The 23,855-nt window shown below is 43.0% G+C and overlaps 1 protein-coding gene across 1 annotated transcript; it reads left to right on the forward strand.

Annotated features, from left to right (window-relative positions):
- Positions 1 to 226: 226 nt before the first annotated feature.
- Positions 227 to 23,855, forward strand: LOC121000011 (phospholipid scramblase 2-like). Its single transcript, XM_040431041.1, has 6 exons — positions 227 to 286; positions 3,205 to 3,247; positions 5,877 to 6,097; positions 14,115 to 14,276; positions 23,254 to 23,415; positions 23,820 to 23,855. Exons 1-6 carry the CDS (start codon positions 230 to 232, stop codon positions 23,853 to 23,855), a joined length of 681 nt encoding a protein of 226 aa, XP_040286975.1. The 5' UTR covers positions 227 to 229.

Consider the following 23,855-nt stretch of genomic DNA (forward strand, 5'->3'; position numbering starts at 1 on the left):
TATGTTTCTAACATCTAACCAAGAAAACTTTGAAACATTCAGAAAATTTCAGAAGCTTTGTATAATAACAAATGTAATACTGTTAGATGCTCTGTACACTGTATATTCCCTCTGATATTCTATTCCTTATTTAACAGGTGTCACTGGGCAGACTAGCTATGGTTTTTTTGGTGAAAGTCCCACTTTCGGCAATCATCCACCACATTCAGGTGATTTCAGAAGTGCGTGGATGCCAGCACCTGCAGAACTACCGAACTGTCCACCAGGAGTAGAATATCTTAGTCAGGTTGGAAAACGCTATGATTCTTGTGACTTCAGTTTTATATAAGTGTTGTTACTATATGTTTCAATGGGGAAAATTTTGGGTAGAATTTATATGAAAGTAGATGAGGCCTCACTCACGTTACAGAACGTGTCAGAGCCTATTCAGTAAACAGTAAATGATTTTACATGCGGATTGAATCCGTTTTTTTTCTGAGATTGTACTCAGTTTTTCATCTTTTTCATGTCTGTATACCATCGTTTTGGCATCCCTTGTTCTCACGTGTGAACTAAAATGGGAGAATAACACACAGCATCTCCTTGCAACCATCAGTGAAAAGCGGACCAAACACGGATGTTGCCTGTGTGCTCTGTTTCTTCTTACTGAGCCATTGACTAGTGTTGAGCAAAGCAAAGCATTTAAAGCAGAATTTGGTACGAAGTTTAGGAAAACTTTGATTCTAAATAAATCTGAATTTCCTTGTGCTTCGTGGTAATGAATCAGCTTTCCTAAAATGGCGGCTGCACGTGAAAGCAAGTGTAGAGGAAACAAGCCCGGGAATGCAAGATCACCCATAATGCCGTGCAGCTAGCCAATCCACAGGTAGCCACCCCTCTATGATGTCACAGCTAGGCATAGCCCTAAAAAAAAAAACCTGGTCCCACGTGGTCACCTGCATTTTCCTGTGAGCTGAGCATAGGGAGAGATGGGACAAGACGCTCATTCACTAGGGAGAGTGTTGCTGCAAACTGTTTATTAACAGAGAGTGTAGGACAATATTAGAGAGGGAGAATGCAGGGAGACTGCTGAACTACAGACTTTGCTACAGTTTATCACTGTGTACATAGCAAGAGTCATAGCTAATCCGATCAGTTAGCTGTAGAGTTACTGTGCCCTCAGTATTACAGACAGGTCTAATTTTTGCTCTGTACATAAGTGTGCATTGCACCAAGAGTCATCGCTAATCCGTTTTGTTACCGATACTGTTATACACTATGGCTAAGAGACAGTTGCCTGGGCCCTCCAGAAGAACGAGCAGTGGCAAAAATGTTGCTGTAACCAGCAGAAGTAGCAGCAGAAGAAGGGGTGGTGGTAGCAGTTGCAGCAACAGGCCAGAGCTGCCACTGTCATGCAGTAGTCGTTTTTTGACCAATAATCTAGCTTCACAATCATCTTAAGTTAAAACAGATACAAACAGCCAGGAATTGGTGGGTTCCTCTGATACCACGCTTAGTTGGCATGGCCCAGGAACTACCTGTATGCTCTCACCTGTCCTGAACTTGCCTCTTGCTTTTGCTGCTCCATCTTTTAGGCAAGTAATGGTAGCCACCTGCTCTGCTTTTCAGCAAGAATGACCTTTGTGGGGACAGTCAGCAGTTACAGGCCAGAAGAGACTTGGAGGAGAGGTCCACTGTGGACTCCTTTAGGTGTGCAACTACCAATTATGACAATCAGGAAGGAGCACATGTTGCGAGAAGTCAGGGACATGCACAAGAGACAGGTGAGGGTGACAGCCAATCTCACGTGACGGCCAGGTGAAGAGAGGCTATCGTCATCATCAGGGGGTGAGAGTGGCAGTTTGCCCGTGAGATAGCAGGGTGGAAGCAGTGGGAGATCTGGAGCCAAACATGGGAGGGGTACACTGTCTGCTACTTGGGAGACTACCTGTGAGGAACACACTAGCAGTGCAGGGGTTCATAAAAGCAGCAGCAAGCATTACACAGTGGTGGAGGGAAAGTGTGATACTCGGCAGTGTGGGAATATTTCACATAGTCACTGGGGGATGTTAGCATGGCACTATGCAATAATCAAGTGTAAATTTTTTTTTTATCATACTTACCTCATCCATCTGCTCGAGATGGTTGAAGATCTAGCACAAAATCTGATGCGGCCATTGTGACGTCATCAGGTCGGCCGGCGTAGTGACGTCATACGTCACCGCGCACGGGATTTCATGCGAGATCTTAAATCAAGATGGCGCCAGCCGGCCTGTCATGAGCAAATGGATGAGGTAAGTAGTATTTATTTTTTTACACAATTTCAGAGAAAATTGATTCGCTACCACCAAGTACGGAGAAATTCGGCTTCGCTGCAAAACGAATTTACCCTGAAATTCAGATCGAAGTCTGCTTCACAGACTTCGATTCGCTCAACACTAGTTATAACCTTTATAGTCCTCGTGAAATGTTATCTGATGTAGCCCAAAAATATCAGTCCATCTGCCAATATACTGGCATTTGCCACAGTTTATATAAAAAATTATATTTGTAGGACATATCTACAGTAAAATGTATACAAATGTGCTAGTCAATATACCTACCACCAGCTATAAGGTATATTTGATACCAGACCATGGGAGATTTATCAAGGATTTTGCAAGGCATTATAAAGTCACAAATTATGGCCTGTGCCATAATTGAACAATAATTCTTGACTTTGGGTGCCTCCCGCCACTTTTGATAAAAGGGGAAAGCCTAGTTAGAGGGTCTGGAGCCAGATTTTTCATAGTTTGACCTAGCTGGTGTAGATTTGGGTTTCTGGTGCACACAGGGCGGTGCCTCTCACTTCAGTGCACGGGAGATCAAGGCTATTGTAGGTACTGCCAGTTTTGATAAATCTCCCCCGTAGTGTCTACATAACATCACAATAATACCAGAAATAGTGTCCCATATAAATGTCACCCAGAATGATAATCTAGAGATCAACCCACATTCCTGTACTGCAGCTTTCTGCTACTACCTCTGTTCCTCTAGATTTCTCTGTCTGATAGGAAGTCACACGTGAGCCTATGTCCACATCCCATCCACAAAGACACTGTCAAGTTTTTGTACAGTTTTTGTTTTTTTTTGCTTGCAACTTTGTGTTGTACCTTGATATACATAGTGTAACTATTGGTCATTCTTTATCATTTTTTCTCATGTATTTTATATTTTTTTTTACAGATAGATCAACTAATCATTCACCAGCAGACAGAACTGTTGGAAGGTAGGTAAAAACACACTCAATGGGGCATATTTATTATTACTCCTAAATTAAGACAGCATAAAAATAGTTGAAACACACAGGAACTGCACCAAATTTACCACACTGGAACATGCTGTATGATACATTTGTGGCATCTTGCCACATATGTTAGATATCTTCCTTTTCCTGATACAAACTCTTGCCTGGCCTACTTGCCACAAGCCCTGGAAGAGCGAAGTGGAGGATGGGAGTGTTGGTGGCTCTGGCTGCAATAATTATTGACAGTGGCAGTCCTCATAACCTATGCTCCCTAGGACCAGGACAGTGATAGGAGGGCACAACCTTTCTTTTCTTGGGGCACAACCAAATGTTGAGGCTCCTGTCTGATGGTAGTTGGGGTGCCCTTGGTGCTATGAGTGTTAAATGGGTGCAAGGCAGATGTAAGTGCAGTGACTGGCTTATGGTGCTTCAATCAGTAACCAGGCCAGTTGTTAAAGATAAATATCTCTCTTTACTAAGAATGGGGGTTATAGTACATCCAATAGTATAAAAAACACAATTCCAAACAATTCACAGTGCTAATATTTCCATATAGTGAGGTGTAGATATAGCCCAGGTTGGAGATTGTAGTACACTGTAGCAAAGCTAAAAATAATGCTCCTCTCAGGAGCTGACACCACTTGGGAGTACCTATTGCTTATTTAGTGACCATCACATTTTCCACTTTCTTGCTTGCTAATCTTGCATCACCCATGGAGACCATATCACCATACTTCCCACCAATTAAAATAGGGATGAGATGTTTCTGGACTGAGCCTTGTCTCTTCAGGGGCTTGTAACAACTGCATCGCTGTTTCTATGGCATGTGTGCCCTTACTAAGGGACGCTAATGAATTGTTCCTAATATAAATTTACCTAGCTGGAGTTTCATTGATGATATTGGAAAGAAAAAGTAATCCAATTTATATAAAGATACAGTAAATCTTAGATTGTACCTGAAGCGGAAGTAAGAGTCAATATATTTGCCAATTCCAGTATAAACTGATACCACAGACATAATAGAGGTACAAAGTCCTACAATGGTAACATTAGATTTCAATTCATTTCATGGATTAGTAGATGTATAGAAATGGTACAATGTAATTAATTAGCCAAATCTGATGAACATGACGCTGGCGATCTGCTGTGTGGTTTATTGTTGCTGTTGCTGGGGCCATTTATGTTTCCATACTTGTCCTATTACATCATCCATTCAGTTCTTATCTCAATGTGCTGTTGTGTGCAAATAGACACAGTAAGTGTTCATGGTAATAGCTGTAGCGTGTGAGGTTTCACAAGTCTACACAAGCCAAGAATATCAGAGACTCCAGTTCCACAATGTTTGTCTGGAACTTAATTGTTGCATCGAAGTATGCTTATTTTAGGATCAATAATTTACCAGAGTCAGGTAAAGGTGAACAGCAAAGATGTCTCTAGAAAGTCCTATAATATGTCGCATCATCACGTGCATGTCTGAGCAAGTGAGCACATAAATAATATTTGATTTATTTGGCTCAAGCCTATTAATGTTCCCTCTCTGTCAGCAGTGCTTAGTTTCTTGAAGGGACAGTTGATCAGTTAAAAACAATGTTCATGGACCATGTGCATCTACTCACTGAAAAGAATGTGTCGGTGTTCAGTTCAAATGCTGTCTGTTATCAAAACGGCCTGTGTGCAACAAGCTTAAACTATATATACATATCAAATACAATACACAATACTGTTTACAGTACAGTCCATGTATAATAAAAACCAAAGGGACTATATAAAGTTATAACTAGAGACGAGCTGAATATTCAGAAATTCGATTTGGCTACTTTGTCACAAAGTGCATTTCTTTGTAAGTAGTGGGTGCAATGACACGATTGTGCCGCTCCCCGTCATTGTACCCCTTAGATGCCGCGTTCATACATAATCGTGGCATCTGATAGCAACAATCGGGTGTAAAAAAATCAATAAATTGTATCATACTTACCTCATCTATCTGCTCGCGACGGGACGACCGCCGCTATCTTGATTGAAGATCTAGCGTGAAATCTTGCGCGGCCCGTGGTGATATCATACCTCGCTGCGCACAGGATTTCATGCGAGATCTTAAATCATGATGGCGGCGGTCGGCACGTCGCGAGCATATGGATGAGGTAAGTATGATTTTTATTTTATTTTACACTGGATTATTGCTATCAGATACCACGATCATGTATGAATGTGGCATCTGAGGGGTACAGTGACGGGGAGCGGCACAGTCGTATGATTTTTTTTGTTTTTTACACTATTTCAGGGAAAATCGATTTGCTGCCACGAAGTGATATTCCATCAGGGTCTGTCTAGCCATTAATGTTTTCCTTCCTGGAAAAGTCTACTCAAGAGATTTTTACCTAGAGGCCATTACCCTTACCTTCTATTTCTATGTAAGACCCAAACCCCAGTCAAAATTACTTGCATTAGGCCAGCCCTAAAAAGCATATTGTAGGACCCCTGTCGTTTGATGTCAGAAGCCCTTGAGTCTGTGAGCTGAACCCAATGCTAGCACTAGATTAAATGAACCATCATTTATAAAGGTATTCTAATATTATACATTGTGTTATTGTATAATTATTTTGTGTTTTAGCCTTTACAGGATTTGAAACAAAAAATAAGTATGAAATAAAAAACAGCATGGGCCAGAGGATATACTTTGCAGCAGAAGAAAGCAGTTGCTGCAATCGATATTTCTGTGGAAGTGCCCGCTCCTTTGCTATAGTGATTACTGATAACAGGGGCCAAGAAGTCATACGGCTATTAAGACCTCTTCGATGTACTTGCTGTCTCGCTCCTTGCTGCCTGCAAAAAGTAAGTATAAGAGACAGTATAGGAGTAAAAAAACTGCCTTTTTTCTCATTTATATCACATGTGGTTATCACAGCAGTTCTGCCTTATGAGGGCATTTACACAATGCCACATCTTCACAATGTCTCTACGAATGACCTATGCTAATATATATATATTTTTTTATCCAATAAATATTTTATTTTCTTCAATAATAATGACATAGTATTTAAACAAAGCCGGAAAAAAAAAGTACACACAAAGTATGTTTATACACATAAAGAGGGTATTACTATCATTTTAACATCATCTCAACCATAAGAATAAATCCGGCTCTGTAAAGTCAAGCCTAATATCTTTATTCCCGAATATTCCCCCCCTTCCCTTGGCTGCTGTCGCTGAAAGACCGGACCCGATACCCGCCCCCCGTACCCGCCTACGTACACCACCCAGCAGAGCACAGTAATCAGTCCACCTCGCTGGCACAGATAAAGGGGTATCACGTACCTTACCTTCTCTGCTTCTCAATCTCCTCATACAGCTTTATTTGGGACATAATCCTTCTCCACTCCTCAAATACGGGGGATATGGGGGATCCCCATCTCTTAACTATCAGAACCTTTGCTATCAAGCAGCCCTTCAACCAGATCAAATGGTATACAGAAGAGTTTGGCTTTTCTGGTATATAGGCGCCCAAAATCACCGAGATCATATCCGGTACACAAGATTGGGGGAAATCCCCCTGGAGTGCTGTAAATACCTGCTCCCAAAACCGCTTTATCACGCAACATTCCCATAAAAGATGGATATATCCGACGTTAGGGCTGCCACACTTTCAACAGAAAAATTCACGACCTCTGTCATTTTAGCAAACTTAGCCTGCATTTGTGGTGTATAATACAACATATGCAAAATTTTTAACTGGATCAATCTATAACTGTTTGCAGAAATTACCTTTTTTGTATTTTTAAAAATCTGTGGCCAGGGGAGAATGGAGATTCCCAACTCCCGTTCCCATTTAGGCATACTTTTAAAGGAAGTCACCGTGGACAGTGAAACTCGCAATTTTGCATAAATCTGTGCCATTTTTATCTTTTTCCCTAAGTGAGAAAAACAATAATCAAAAAGTAAGTGTTGTTGGGTGATCATATATGTTTTATTAAGTGTAGCTTCGTATGCATGTTTTAAGCGTGCATACATAAACTGGTCTAAAAACAAAATATTTGTGAAATTGAAGTCCCCTAATACCTTAAAACGGTCTGCAACAAACAAATATGCCACTCTAGTGATACCCCTACGACTCCAATAAGTATAATCAGTTATTTTCAAACATTCTGGTAAGTTCTGATTCTCCCACAAAGGGTAAAATGAAGCAGATGTGACACTTGCAGAGTCGTTTTCAATGTATCCCAGACCCTCTGGAGAGCCCTCGGGATCAAGCAACTAGTGTCCAAACCTCTAAACTGTGCTGTTTCTAAGTGCTAAAAAATATTATCAAGTGACCTACTAGTTACCCTAGTTAAATATTGCCCAAGTGCATTCTCTCTAAAGTTACAGCATCTTTGTAGCTGCACAGAAAAGAAATACCCTTGAAAGAAAGGAAGTGCCAATCCCCCCTCTGACTCGGCCAGCCACAAGTACCTCTATACGAACCCTCTTCCTCCTCCAAATTAGGTCGTTTATTAAAGCTTCTAGTCTATAAAAGAAGGCATCCTCTATCCAGATGGGGGAGGCACAGATCGGATATAAAACCAGAGGTAATATGGTCATTTTAACTAATGCCAGTCGATCGGATTGCGATATTAGAAATTTTTGCCAGGCTCTGATTTTCCCCTTTACTTTATCTATTACCGGGGAAAGATTTTAGTTGTAAAATCTACTTATAGGGACACCTATCTTTATCCCCAGATAGTCCAGAGAGTCATCCAAAGACAACATCCGAACCCGCGAACCCCCCTCGGGGGCATTTCGATTTAGCGGGAGGAGTGAGGACTTAGTCCAATTGATTAAATAACCAGAAAGTAGACTAAACTCCTCTATCACCTGCATAACATGAGGGACAGCTTTCCAGCCCTGATCCAGAAAGAGAATAACATTGTCTGCGTAGAGCCTAATTTTATCACTCTCTCCCGCTACCCCGAATCTGATCATTCAAACGGATCCTACAAGCCAACGGCTCCATAAATAGCGCAAATAAGAGGGGAGAGAGCGGGCAACCCTGTCTCGTACCGCGTTGAAGCTCAATAATAGAGGAGTCAACCCCATCAATGTTAACTCGGGCTATTGGTTGGGTGTATAGCAGTTTAGTCATTGCGATAAAAGTGGTCCCTAATCGGAAATGTGCGATAGGTCGCCACAGGAAGGACCACTCCACCCTGTCGAACGCTTTAGCAGCATCCAATGACAAGATGGAGTGGTCCGGCCCCCCCCCCCCCCCCTACCGACAGGTTCAGATACATCCCGTAAAGATTCGCCTGAATCTGTCTCCCGGGAATAAATCCTGTTTGATTAGAATGAACCAGGGTTGCAATTACTCGTTTAAGACGGTTTGCTAAGGATTTTGCAAAAATCTTAGTCTGTATTGAGGAATGATATGGGCCTATAAGACCCAACCTCACTACCGTCCTTATCTTTTTTAAGAATTAAAATGATAATTGCCTTCCTGAAGGATGGAGGGAGGGATCCGTAGCTATATGATTCATTTAGAACCTGCAGCAGAATAGGGAGAAGTGCCTTAGCGTGGTACCTATAGAGTTCAAATGGCAAACCATCCGCCCCAGGAGAGGAGTTATATTTAGCCGAGAAAAGAGCATCCTCTAACTCTGCCTGTCGTATAGGATGATCGAGCATTCTGGTTTCCTGAGGCGAGAGGAAGGGCTTTTTTAATTGATCCAGATAATCGTCAATTTTTGAGGGACTACATGCCGTTTCAGATCTATATATACCAGAGTAATACTCGGCGAATTCCTGTCTGATCAAGTCTGAATCCTTAACTATCTGACCCCGAGTGTTTCTAATATGCCTAATTTTAGTCCCACCCCTTTGACTTGCGACCAGTGCGGCTAACAGTTTCCCTGTTTTCCCCTCCTCACTAAAACGTCTCTGTCCTTGAAAGAAGAGTTTATGTTGGGCCTTATTTACCATAAAAGTCTTATATTGTTGGTTGGCTTCCTTCAATTCTATACGTAGTGAATCCATACCGTATTTCGTCAAAGCCCCCTGCAACTTCCTAACTGTCTCCCTCAATGTGTTTTCCTGCTTATGAAACTCCGCTCGTTGTCTTTTTATTTTAACGCAATAAAGGCCTCTGATATAGGCCTTTAAAGCGTCCCATACAAAATGAATATGGGTGGAGCCCTCGTTTCGATGCCAAAATTCGAGAATCTCCGCATTGATTAAATCCCTCTCACCAATGACTTCCAACCAATAGGGGTTCAATCTGAAGGTTCTATTGGGGCCCATGTTCACCCCCACTCCCCTGAGCAGAAGCAATACCGGGGAATGGTCAGAAATTCCATGCAATTCATATTTCATCTTCACCACTTGATCGGACACAGCCCCGTTTGCAAATGCTAAGTCAATTCTTGACATTGAACTATACGTCCGGCTAAAGCATGAATAAACTCTTTTTTTCTCCATACAAATGGCGCCAAACATCAACCCATGCCAGTTCCTGGGTAATGCTACACAGGAGAGACCGAGAGTGCCTCTGCTCAGGGGAGAAAGATAACCTGTCCAGTCTCGGATCCAATACCGAATTAAAGTCCCCTACCAGCAGCAACGGGCACGAGGGTTTACTACAAATAAACATAGACAGCAAAGATAGAGCAGTGGAGGTGAAAGGGGGGGGGGGGGGGACATAGACAATGGCTAAGATAGTCTCCTGTCCACTCCACTGGCCATAGAGGAAAACAAATCGTCCCTCCCTATCCACCTTAACATCCAGCGGCTGAAAATCAACCCCATGATGAATATACACACTCACACCCCTCGAGTATGATGAGAGGTACGAGTGGTATTCCAATTTCGCCCAACGCCTCTTTAATTGGGGGAGCTTATCAGCCGTTGCATGCGTCTCCAATAAGGCCACAATTGCCGGGAGGTGCCGAGCCATAAGATCAAACACCACTGTCCTTTTAACTCTATCCCCCAACCCTCGCACATTCCAGCACAAAACCCTATGCGTCATTCTAAACTATCCGAAACCAAAACGCACCGCAGGCGGGCAGGAGGGGGAAGCGGGGCCCCCTAGGCCCAGCGACAGCAGCCAAACCCCCCATCCCCTCCCAATCACTAATAGCCACCCCCCACCCATACCATTACCCCAACCCACTATTTGACTCACAGAGAATATAATCCCCGTCAGCCTCTTTCATTTCGCCAACCCCACTCCCGATCAAACCCCACTCCTCCCTCCACACCACCATATAACCAGCATATAGAAATGTAAACATACTCAAAAGATGAAAAATCCCTACGGAGGCTACAGACCAGCCAAATCAAGCCATCGTGCAGCCTCCGTAGGTGTGGGAAAAAATTGCACAGAGTCATTATAGACCACCCTGAGTTTAGCCGGATACAGCATCGCGTACTTTATATGTGCGGAGATTAATCTTTTTTTTTATGTCATAGAAAGACCGCCTTTTATTTTGTGTATCACGGCAAAAATCTGGGTATATTTGAATATCATTCCCATCAAAACCAACTTTATGGAGTTCTCTTTTACGTCTAAGTACCCAATCCCGAACCAGTCTAGCTATTAAGGCACGAGGGGGTGCGCCTGGGGGGGGGGCTTCCTTTGGGGGACTCTATGAGCTTGCTCCACACAAAACATAGAGAGATCATAATCCGCTCCCAATGTTTACACCAGCCACTTTTGCACAAAGTCCGCTGGGTTCTCTTGTTCCACCCCCCTCAGGAAACCCTAGCAATCTTATATTGTTCCTCCGAGATCTCTCCAAATCTATCAATTTATTTTTCAACCCGAGAGATTTCTGCTCCACATCCTCAAGACGTTTTTTTGTTAAACCCAACTCCTTTTTCACAGCTCTTAATTTTGTGATTTCATCCCTAATTATGGTAATATCCCCCTGTAATGCTGCCATTGTAGTTGTTAATTGTGATATGGTGCTATTAGTCATATTCACTGCCCCCAAAATCTCAGCTAACTCATTGTTAACACTGAGCAGACCTTCCCTATCAGCCTCCCCAGTTTCCATAGAAGCCAACATGGCAGAGGCAGGTTTATTTCCTGCCGCTTCAAGGTGGGCAGCGGCCTTTTGGGATCCACCCCTAGTTTTGGGGGTTGGAGACCTCAAAAATGTATCTAAGCGTGCCTGAGGGCTACTCCCAGGGCCTCCTCAAGGGGCTTACCCCCCCCTCCCCCCGATTTCTGAAACTTAGGGGCCATTATACCTAAACTACACCAATAAAGAGCGCTACAAAACCTGAAAAAAAGGGGGGGAGTTCAGCTCATACAAAGTGAATCGAACAACACATAGCTCTAAACATAATTTCCAGGCATAATAAAAAAAACACATATTAGAGAGATGGACTGGGTTAGGGGTTAAATATTATTATAGCAGGGATATAGACAGAGCAGTCGTCCAAGTTAATCTTTGTTAGTGAATGTAGTATGTTCAAGATTAGATAGCTGAAAAAGTAGAGGTCATACATCCAACATCACAACAGGGGAGAACCTCTGCAGCTCTCACCAATCTTCAGCCCTTTTCTCTGGTTTTCAACGCAGGGAGAGTATAAAGACTGTCAAACGGGCCTGAAAAATTCAGACAATATGTTCAATAAAGTTCAATGCTGTTCAGAGTAACACAAGCAGGAGAGAAAGTGCATGCAGGTTTCTCCCTCTCTCCCTCTCTCACAGGGATCCAATCTTTTTCCCCGTCTGGGGTGATGCGGAGGACAAATTAGTATGTTAGTGTGTTAGTTGTACAGCTAAACCAATACCGGGGGTAAAAAAAACTGTCAATATTTTGGCTGTGGCCGGGCTGGGGGGCACTCCTACTCTCACCAAGTGCGCCCTTCAGCCCAGCCTACTAACAAACTCAGGGCCCCCCCCCCCCAATTTTTTTTTTAAAAAAAAGACCCTTACCCCCCGCAGCTGCACCACACACAAATGGAGATAGGGAGAAATCAAGTTGGCCCTATGTCTGTGCTCAAATAAAGGACAGTTACTGCCGGTTAACGCCACCCAAGAGCACAGTGGGGCACCACCAGATCCAGCTATATGCCCACACCTGTAGCCGGGCCTCCACAGCCTCAAGTCAGGCGCCTCAGAGTCCAGCGGAGTTACCACCTCCTGAAGCAGCTTAGTGCTTATTGTAGTAGAGAGTTTATAAGGCAAGGAGATGAGAAGAGACAGCAGACGAAAGGGACTCACATCCACGGACCAAACTTCCCCCAGTCATCAACTACCATCCGGCCATACGGGGGGCAGAGCTGCATATAACAAACATATAGCCAACAGCAGGAGGTCACCTGGGCACCCAACCGGCTGCATCGGACAGCCAAAACGATCGAGGCAGTCAAGCACCTGCCTAGGGGGACGGAGCACTGTGGAGCGGCCTCCTCATCTTCATCCTACGTCCGGCATCTAGGCGTCCAGCATACAGCGTTACCCAGACGCTCAGAGAGGTGCGGCGGAGCTGGGAGCGGAGGTACGGGGGCGGGGTGCAGCACGTCCTACGTCATGCTGCTACTGACCTGCCCCTCGTCTTGTGCTGACATATGCTAATATCAGATCCCTACCTTCTGTAATTTAATAATTTTATTATTTTCTTTTTCACAACTGCTTCAATTATCCATAGTTTAGATCGAGAAGTGACAGAATTCTGAATGTTTTCAGAAATAAAATATAAGGTCTGCAGTGTCCACCCTTCTCCAAAGGCAATGAGAAAGAGTAGATTTATGCTAACACTATTAGTACCAGTCACTGCTCTTATTGAAATGTATATAACAATGCATTTTCACTGAAATTCATTTAAATTGGAGGAGATTGTAAAGTTTTTGTGTTTGTAGTTTATTATAATATGAGTCTAATAGGACATATTGTAACGCTAGTTATTGTCAGGATAACGACTACCTTTACATACAAACGGGGATAATGAAGCCCTAAAACAACTCGGACCCACTATCCCGACCCAAGGCAGTGATCCAACAACTGGACGACATACTGTAATATGTGAATGGACGGCACACAAACGGGAACAAACAAACAGACAAACACTAAGGGAGTCGTCATATGGAAAAACGGTCAAATGCCAGTTGGACAATGCAGTACAAGTAACGCCAGAGGCAAACGAGAAAGTCAGAACCAAGAGATCAATATTATACCAAAACACCAGAAGCCAAAAACATTGCCACAATACCAAATCCAATAATCCAAAGCCAGAGGAGTCTTCAATAAGTGCAAGGAACCAGTAGGGTTAGCCATAGATCAAGAAATCCATCTCTACCTGCACATTCAGAAGGTGCCGGCCTTTTATACATGAAGAAGGCAGCTCATGTTGTTGTGTCTGCACTCTGGGTGGAGCTGCCACCCGCATGCCCTGAAGTTCGGAAGGCCCTGGCACACCACCTCATTGACCTGGGGCTCCAACTTCAGTAGAGGCTGTCCTGCAGCCCTGGTTCCCCCCATCTAAATATTATCATTTAATAATATTTGTCTTTTAATTCTCAGCTTATTTAGCAAGCACCAAATTTACGCTAGATTCACATCAGCCTCTGATGTTCCAACATCCATTGAAGATTGTGAAGAAAAAAAAAAAAAAAAGGGACAAAATATCACTGCATGAAAGAGAATACCTGAAAGCATAGCAGAAATCAGTATCTATATTATAGTCAATGGGATCCATGGGGCACTAGTGGTATCCGATGAATGCCGGATCCGGTAATTCTGGTTTTCCTTCTATAAAGTAATAGAAAACTGAAATTTTGCTATATATGTGAACCTAATCTTACAACAGTAATTGCTTTATATATTATACATGCTTCTTTCCTAATGTGTTTTTGTCTTTATACATAGCTGGAAGTTCAGGCTCCTCCAGGAATACCAGTTGGTTATGTTGCTCAGAATTGGCATCCTTTTCTACCAAAATTTACAATACAAAATGAGAGACATGAAAATGTTCTGAGGATCATTGGACCCCTTCTTTCCTGTGGTTGCTGCTCAGATATCAACTTCCAGGTATAAAAATATATTATACACATATATTATTTTACAAAGAAAAAAAGTGGTGCTTTGGCCAAAATATAAACCAATGTCTCATCCAGCATGGAGGGCAGAGTGCTGGATGCAGTGTGCGATCACATTTGCATTTTCCGTTTGTATATGTATTTCGCCATAGCGATCTGCACCTGCAGGCAGGTTGTGCTGACTCAACCCCCCACTTTTTTTCTTTGTAGCATATATTGGAGGCGTGGCGATCTCCTTTGAGTCAAGCACACCTGACCAGTCAATCTGTCCTGGAGGCTGGTTTTAAAGTCAGTATAAAACTGAGTCTGCTTATATAGAACCTACCATTAGCCATCTGGCTCCAGGAGAAGTATATGGTGGGTTCAGCATGCATGTTGGTACTTGCATCCCTGGATCCGATGAAAGCTGTAATGGCACCGGACGGGGTTACAAGCAAAGTGTACTTGGCTTGCATGCTGACCTGCATTCCCTGGATTTTATGTGGCTGTCATGGCCCATAAGCAGGTAGGAACAAGAGTTAGGGACCACTCATGAGACGACCTTGACGCGGTGAGTGGCTTACTATGCTTTGGCCAAAATATAAACCAATGTCTCATCCAGCATGGAGGGCAGAGTGCTGGATGCAGTGTGCGATCACATTTGCATTTTCCATATATTATTTTGTTAATAATAATGAGCTAAAGCCCTGGCCAAAAAATAGGAACAACTATCTTTATAAAAATCCATGTGCTAAGGCTGCAATATCCACCACCGCTCTTAACACTTTTTACAAGGCTCTGTTTAGTTTTTACAGGAGCCATGATTGACATGACAGATGTTTCATAATGGATCCTGTTGTATCCCAATGACTTAGGCCAGGGAACATTTACTCTACAGTGAGAACATGCCCAACACTGAACATCTTCGAGGTTATTCAGGAATTTACAATCATAAGCTGTTTTCACATTAACAGGGGTCTGAGTCCTGTCACCCCCAGGGTGACAAGACTTGCATTGACATAAATATTCAGACCCTTTACTCAGGACTTAGTTAAAGCATCTTTGGCAGCGAATACAGCCTTCAGTCTTCTTGGGTATGATGCCACAAGGTTTGCACATCTGGATTTTTTATTTTTTTTGCGATTCTTCTCTGCAGATATTCTCAAACTCCAACAGGTTAGATGGGACATTCGGTGGAAAGCCATTTTCATGTTTCTCCAGAGATATTCACTTGGGTTCAAGTTAGGGACCTGGTTGGGCCACTCAAAGACATTCACGTAGTTGTCCCTAAGCCCCTCCTGTGTTGTCTAGGCTGTGTGCCTAGAGTAATTGTCTTGTTGGAGGGTAAACCTTCAACCCAGTCTGAGATCTATAGTACAGTGGATAAGGTTTTCATTAAGAATTTCTCTTTACTTTGCTCCATTTAGCTTTTCCTCAACCTTAACCAGTCTCCCTGTTCCAGCCACTGAAAAACACACCCACAGCCAGAATTATGCAACCACTGCAACCAACATGCTTCAATGCAGGGTAATTATTGTGCAGAGCCTGGTTTTCTTCAAACATGACACATAGAATTGAGGCCAAAAAGGTCAATCTTGGTTGCATCAGGCCAGAAAATCTTGTTTCTCACAGTCTGAGACTCTTTATTTTTTCCTTACTGCTATAAATCCAGATTGTGGAGTGCTGCAGAAATGATTGCCCTTCTTTGTCTCCCATCTGCACAATTGGCGGATCCAGGGGGGCAACGTAGTGAGAATGTAGTGAGAGCCAGGGGCTGACAGTGGACTAAACATTCCGGGCCCTGCGGCGGTGGCAGCGGCAGGGAGAGATAAGCACTTCCATTGTGGAAGCGCTCATCTCCATATTCATCTGTATCGACGTCCTCAGGACAGCGATACAGATGAATGGTGCGGAGGAGCAGGGGAGAGGCGTCTCCCTTTCCCGTTCCTCTGATAGGCTACAGGCACTAGGCCTGCAGCCTATCAGAGGCCAGTGCAGGTGGCGCCATGACGTCATCGCGCCGCCTGAGCCGTACAGAGCGGGACATAGGCCGGAAGAGGCTTGCATCGCATCGCTGCCATGGAGGGAAGAATAAGTGTTTATTATTTTAATTATTTTTAGTACAGTATGGCAAGAAGGGGGTTGGGGCCCTATATACTGGCACATTATGGGGGGGGGAGCACTATGGAGAAGGGGGGAGAAAGGAGCACTATGGGGGCAGCTAATGGGGGCCCTATATACTGGCACATTATGGGGGCCCTATATAATGTCACATTATGGGGGGCACTATGGAGAAGGGGGGAAAAGAGCACTATGAGGGCATTATATAGGGGCATTTATTACTGGCATCCATTTATTATTGGGGCATCTATGTGGGGCAGTCTATAGGGGCATTTTATACTGCCACATTATGAAGGGCACTATGGGGGCATCTTCTGTGAGCACTATATAGGAGTATTTTATACTGGCACAAATTGTAGGGGCACTATGAGCACCTTAGCTCAACTAGGAGCACTAAGTGTTTTTTGCAGTGGCACACAGTATGGGTCATTTAATCACATGAGGGCACTGGGGACATTGATTATACTGGGGGCACTAAGAGGATTTTTATTTTTCACTGACACACAACGGAGCATTTTTTGTACTGGCGCACATTATAAGGGGGCTTTATTACAACTGGGGGACTATGGGAGCATTATTACTTCTGGGACACAATTACTGTTGGGGGCACTGTAAGAGCACTATTACTACTAAGTGCACTCTGGCACAGAATTATTATTATTGTTTGCATTTTGGGGAGCACTATTACTGTGGGGGTACCCTGGCACAGTATCAGCTTAGTACAGTTATTTTTGGGGGACATTATGGTTACACTATTAGTGTCAGGGGCACTATTTGTTGGGTGCAGTTATTTTTTAGGGCATTGTGTTCCAATAATTATTGAAGGGGGCACTATCTGTGTGTAACTAGTATTTTCAGGGGGTTTATCTGTTTCTACAGTATAGTTTTGGGGGGCACAGCGTCTCAGTATTGGGGGTGCATAATGGGATGTTGAGAAGGTCAGAGGAAAAGTAGGAAACTAAGATGTCTGTCTGTCAAACGCTGCAGAGATGAGAGATGGCTGAAAGAAATCATCATGGTGGTCTGGTCTGAATGGAGAAGTTAAAGAAAGAGAACATCTACATCAAAGGAGACGTCACTGGATGTAAGCGGTATGGGTGCGATATATGGTTGTGGGTGTGGCTTGAGGGCGGGCGGGGACACAGGAGCCCCATAATCTCCTATTTCCCGGGGAAGTGCCCCCTTCCGAGACCAGGCTCTAGATCCGCCACTGATATGCACACAGGATCTTTGAAAGGCAATTGGGTTCATGGTGACATCTCTTACCACGGCCTGTTTCCCCAATTACCTAGTTTGGAGGGTCGGCAAGCTCTAGGAAGAGTCCTGGTTGTTTCAAACTACTTCCATTTAAGAATTATGGAGAACGCTATGCTCTTGGCAACTTTCAGTGCAACAGAATTTTTTTGTACCCTTCTCCACATGTGTGCCTCCACACAATCCTGTCTTTTAGCTCTACATGCACTGCTTTCCGCCTCATGGCTTGGTTTTTGCTCTGATATACATTGTCAGCTGTGAGAATCTCTAAGGCCTCATGCACACGACCGTAAACCGGATCCGCAAAACACGGAAGCCACCCGTGTGCCTTCCGCAATTTACGGAACAAGCGGCCCATTGTAGAAATGCCTATTCTTGTCCGCAAAACAGACAAGAATAGGACATGTTATATTTTTTTTGCAGGGCCACGGAACGGAGCAACGGATGTTATCCGCATCTGTCCGCATCTTTTGCGGCCCCATTGAAGTGAATGGGTCCGCACCCGAGCCGCAAAAAATGCGGCTCGGATGCGGATCAGAACAACGGTCGTGTGCATGAGGCCTAAGATGAATAAGAAAATGGGAGACCCACCAGAGCTAAATTTCAAGTGTCATAGCAAAGGGTCTGAATACTTACAGTGCCTTGCAAAATACATTACATTACAGCCTTCAATTCAATGTTTTGTTAATCTGAATTTTATGTGATGGATCAGAACACAATAGTGTAAGGTGAAGTGAAGTGAAATGATGAAAAATATATAAATAAAACTATTGTTTAGAAATAGAAAACAGAAAATTGGCATGTGCGTATGTATTCACCCCCTTTGTTAGGAAGCCCATAAAAAGCTCTGGTACAACCAATTACCTTCAGAAGTCACATAATTAGTGAAATGATGTGCAATCTAAGTATCACATGATCTGTCATTACATATACACACCTTTTTTGAAAGGCCCCAGAGGCTGCAACACCTAAGCAAGAGGCATCACTAACCAAACACTGCCATGAAGACCAAGGAACTCTCCAAACAAGTAAGGGACAATGTTGTTGAGAAGTACAAATCAGGGTTAGGTTATAAAAAAAAAAAAAATCCAAATCTTTGATGATCCCCAGGAGCGCACCATCAAATCTATCATAACTAAATGGAAAGAATATGGCACAACAGCAAACCTGCCAAGAGACGGCCGCCCACCAAAACTCATGGACCGGGCAAGGAGGGCATTAATCAGAGAGGCAGCACAGAGATCCTGGAGGAGCTGCAGAGTTCCACAGCAGAGACCCGAGTATCTGTACATAGGACGACAATAAACCGTTCGCTCCATAGAGTTTGTCTTTATGGCAGAGTGGCCAGAATAAAGCCATTACTTTCAGCTAAAAACAAAAAGGCACGTTGTGAGTTTGCGAAAGGGCATGTGGGAGACTCCCAAAATGAATGGAGGAAGGTGCTCTTGTCTAATGAGACTAAAATTGAACTTTTCGGCCATCAAAGAAAACGCTATGTCTGGCGCAAACCCAACACTTCACATCACCCAAAGAACACCATTCAGCAGCCGGGACTGGGAAACTGGTCAGAGTTGAGGAAAAGATGGATGGTGCTAAATACAGGGATATTCTTGAGCAAAACCTGTCCCACTCTGTGCGTGATTTGAGGCTAGGACGGAGGTTCACCTTCCAGCAGGACAATGACCCCAAACACACTGCTAAAGCAACACTTGAGTGGTTTAAGGGGAAACATGTAAATGTGTTGGAATGGCCTAGTCAAAGCCCAGATCTCAATCCAATAGAAAATCTGTGGTCAGACTTAAAGATTGCTGTTCACAAGCGCAAACCATTCAACATGAAGGAGCTGGAGCAGTTTTGCAAGGAGGAATAGGCAAAAATCCCAGTGGTAAGATGTGGCAAACTCCAAAGAGACTTATCCAAAGTGACTTGGAGCTGTGATTGCCGCAAAAGGTGGCTCTACAAAGTATTGACTTTAGGGGGGGTGAATAGTTATGCACATTGACTTTTTCTGTTATTTTGTCCTATTTGTTGTTTGCTTCACAATAAAAAAATTTTTTTTAAATCTTCAAAGTTGTGGGCATGTTCTGTAAATTAAATTATGCAAATCCTCAAACAATCCATGTTAATTCAAGGTTGTGAGGCACCAAAATATGAAAAAAGTTAGCGAGGGAAGGGGGGGGGGGTGAATACTTTTGCAAGGCACTGTATATCCATGCAAAATTTAAGTTTTTAATTTTTAATAAATTTGCAAACATTTCTAAAATTCTGAGTTCTCATTAAGCAGGAATGAGTGCAGATTGATGGGGGAAAACTAGGATTTTTTATATTTTAGCACAAGGCTGCAACTTACCAAAAATGTGAAAAAAGTGAAAGGGTCTGAAGACTTTCTGAATGTGTTGTATCTCTTTTGAAGACTACTCAATATAATTCTGGGGTGACTTTTAGAGCTTTAATGTTGTTGGTTCTAAGATTTTGGATGTCCAAAACAGTTTCTTCTTCTCTTGCTTGGAAAAAGTCACTGAACCAGTCAGGGTAGGGTATAATGAGCCCTGTACTCCATCCTAGCTCTGTCCCCAAGTATTTGCACAATCCACCACAACCGGCAGCCCGCAACTGGATGGCAGTGCCTTCCTATTATATGTGCTGGGACTGAATCAGGGAGGGGAACACAGGGAAACAAAATAACAGAAGACTAGTGACAGAATGGCACAGCGGACAAAGACAGAATCGGAGAACGTGCCAAGCTGAGGCCAATACCGGGAGAGTCTAAACCAAATCAGAACCAGTAACATGAACCAGGGATAGCCAGAGGTCAAAACCAGGAGATCACGTCAAATCAAAGGGCCTTGTCCACATTTCTGTGTCGGTGTGGATAAAAAAGCATTCGTGTTTCCTCTGTGAAGATGTCCGTGAAGGATCCGTGGTTGGTCCGTGTGTCCGTTTTTAACATCTGTGTGTCATCCGTAATTCACTGATGTTGCTCAGCTGAAATTCTTTTTCCAAAGAATCTCCTATGAGTCTTGGGTGACACGGGTGTGTGTCAGTGATTTTACGGACCCATAGACTTCAATGGGCGTGCTTGGTCCGCATCACAAATCAAAGTAGTGCATGTCCCCGTGATTTTTTTTACTGACCCACGGTCAAATGTGAACAGACACATTTAAGTCAATGGGTACGTGTGCTGTTCGCAGAAAATGTGGACAGCACATGTCAGTAAAAAACGGAAATGTGAACGAGGCCTGAGAGTCTGGGTACAAGCTAGGGTCAGGATTCCAATAGCAACTTCGCAGGAACAAACACTGGTTCCATCCTTTGGATTTCCACACTAATCACAGGAAACCTGTGGCTAGCAGGCTGTCTGTTTAAATAGGCAGCACTTCCTGGTCATGTGTAGTGATGAGCGGCAGGGACTATATTCGAATTCGCGATATTACACGAATATTTGGGCGAATATTCGTCATATATTCGCAAATTCGAGAATATTTTCTTGATTGCGAAAAATCGGCAATGTAATATTCACGTAATGCGGTCGAAATACAGGCGTGGGTCACTGTTGCTACATTTTCCAAGCTGCTAGAAGTTTCCTGAGACTGGAGAAAATGGTTGGCACGGCAGAACATTACAATAGCTTTATATGCAGATAGAGTGCTCCAATATATTCACATTTTAGCAGGTCTGACTACATATTACTGATTGGTGCACTATGTATTGTTGTGAACTTGTGATAGCACTATGTATTGTTGTGAACTTGTGGTGCACTATGTATATATGTATTTATGTATGTATGGACAGCAGAACGTATCACACTACCTAAACACCCTGCACGGCAACAGCTACACTATATCAGGATATAACCTACACTGACTATCTCCCACTAACTATCTGTATTATATATATAAGCTAACTATCTATCTAATGTAATGATAGAGCAAAGCACAGAGCACAGCAATGACACTGCTTTCGATCTCAGAACTTTAAAAAACTGTAGAAAATGGCTGCCAGGAAGGTTCTTATATAGTAAGGGGTAGGAAACTTTCCTATTGGTTGCTAGGGATGTTGCTAAGCTCAGACAAAGACATTGCAGCCTTCTCATTGGCCCACAAGCAAAAAGGGAGGTCACTGAAGAAAAAAAAAATCTAGAATATTTGAAATTACGAATATATATCACTGTATTCTAAATATTCGCAAATTCTCGAAGTGCCGACATTCGCGATTAATATTCGCTATTCGAATATTCGCGCCCAACACTAGTCATGTGACCCGTTCAGCATTACATGAATGATGGCATCAGCACACTTCTGATTGATTAGCGCTTCCTGAACCAGAAATGCTGGCCTTGTTTTCCGGGACAACTGAATGTTGGTGGTGCTGCTTGCTGAGGAGTACACTGTCGGCGGAATGTGACAGAACCTTATGTTTACCAATGAAAAATGGGTCTTTCTACAACAAAGCTGGAAAGACAAAAACGACCCAGGGTGTCCCAAGGGAGGAGGAGGGGCAATGCCCACCCAATATAACCACAGAGGGCACCCTTGATGGGTAACTCGGTACAAGCTCCCGAGTACAGTAGCAGAAACACAAGAAAGTAGAGCTCATAGTACCAAAGAATAAAAATATATATTTTATTTAGGACATAATTAAAAATATTATGTCCGAAACGCGCGTTGGGGTAGCGCCATCCTGGGTTGTCCAACACATGGTCCTCTCTAGGTGAGCCTTGGTCTTTGCTATCACCTCCACGGTATCTTGATTCCGGTATCCCACCACACCGGGCTTCTTATGTTTTGGTTTGTTGTTTACTTTTTATCTGCATTTGCGCAACAAACCATGTTTCATCGCCGTGTGGGGTCTCTTGCTGACCATTGACTCGCCTATACATTTTTACTTGTACTTGGTTCATAGGCTGGTCATTGTACCGCACATTCTTCTATGATCCATTTTGTTATGCTGTATTATTGACCTGTGTGTACACCCCAGGGTGGCGTTTTTTCTATCTTTTCCTCTGCCCTTACCTGCCTTGTTCATGGCATCGCATTTACTGGCTTCTTTATTTATGTATTTTTAATTATGTCCTAAATAAAATATATATTTTTATTCTTTGGTACTATGAGCTCTACTTTCTTGTGTTTCTACAACAAAGGTGGGTCTGATGTTTTTGTGTTTCTTGGAACCCCATGCTTAGTGGCATTACCAGATGATGTTAAGATGTTAGACAGGTAATATTAATGTGATTTTTGGCAGGTGCTTTCTTTTTTTTTCCTTCCCTTTCTCTCTCCTATCCTTATCATGTATGGGAGATGGATGAAGTTGGTAGGGTTTGGTACTTTTGGTGTGTTTCTCTCTGGTGGCATTTCCATATTGATGATTAAAAAAAAAATCCTCTTCATATAAGCTAGACCATTGGGCTTTGACATGTTTTGAGGCTTATAGAGGATTGGCTTTCACTACCCAGATCAACCACTGGGCCTTTGGTCATTTCTTTCTCATACTTTCTGCACAGGATCTCTACAACCACTGCGGCTAGAATATTTATTTTCAGATTTTATAGCTGCTATTATTTAACCAATATATTGTAACTGTAAGCAAATTCATGAAGTAAGTTTTGTTTTCCACAGGTAATGTCAGTTGATGAGACCTTTGAAGTTGGTAGAATTACCAAACAGTGGTCTGGCCTGGTGAATGAGATGTGTACAGATGCTGACATCTTTGGGGTCCAGTTTCCATTAAATCTTGATGTAAAAATCAAAGCAGTAATGCTTGGGGCATGTTTTCTTATAGTAAGTTTAATATATTGTATCACATACTGTTACTTAAAGAAATGTTCCCATCTCAGAAATTGGTGGCATATCACTAGGATATGCCATCAATGTCAGACAGGTGCAGGTCTCCTGAAGTGAAGGTGAATGCACCACGCAAGTGCAGGCATCTTTTGTTCATCGATGTAGGAGTTCCAAGAATAGCAGATTGCTGGCCTATCTCTGGCAGTCCCATCACAGTGAATGGAGAGGTGGTTGAGCATGTGCAGTGCACTCTACGTTCACAGCTACTGGACTCTGTTTAATGAAATCTTCTCCCAAATAGACCCTCCAACGCAGTAGTGAACGAGCCCTTATTATGTTGTATGATTGTTTTACAAACCCAGAATTCAGTCTCATGTTAATTTTTTTTTTTTTTTTTACAGGATTTTATGTTTTTTGAATATTCTAATGAAAACTGA

The sequence above is a fragment of the Bufo bufo genome, chromosome 4, assembly GCF_905171765.1.
Source record: "Bufo bufo chromosome 4, aBufBuf1.1, whole genome shotgun sequence".
Classification (NCBI taxonomy): domain Eukaryota; kingdom Metazoa; phylum Chordata; class Amphibia; order Anura; family Bufonidae; genus Bufo; species Bufo bufo.

Bases quoted from the DNA above. Each gene is read 5' to 3' on its own strand.
- LOC121000011 (XM_040431041.1), top strand. From the start codon at position 230: ATGCCAGCACCTGCAGAACTACCGAACTGTCCACCAGGAGTAGAATAT. The intron at 287-3,204 runs GTTGGAAAACGC...TTTTTTTTACAG, and splicing joins GAGTAGAATATCTTAGTCAG to ATAGATCAACTAATCATTCA. The intron at 14,277-23,253 runs GTATAAAAATAT...TGTTTTCCACAG, and splicing joins GCTCAGATATCAACTTCCAG to GTAATGTCAGTTGATGAGAC.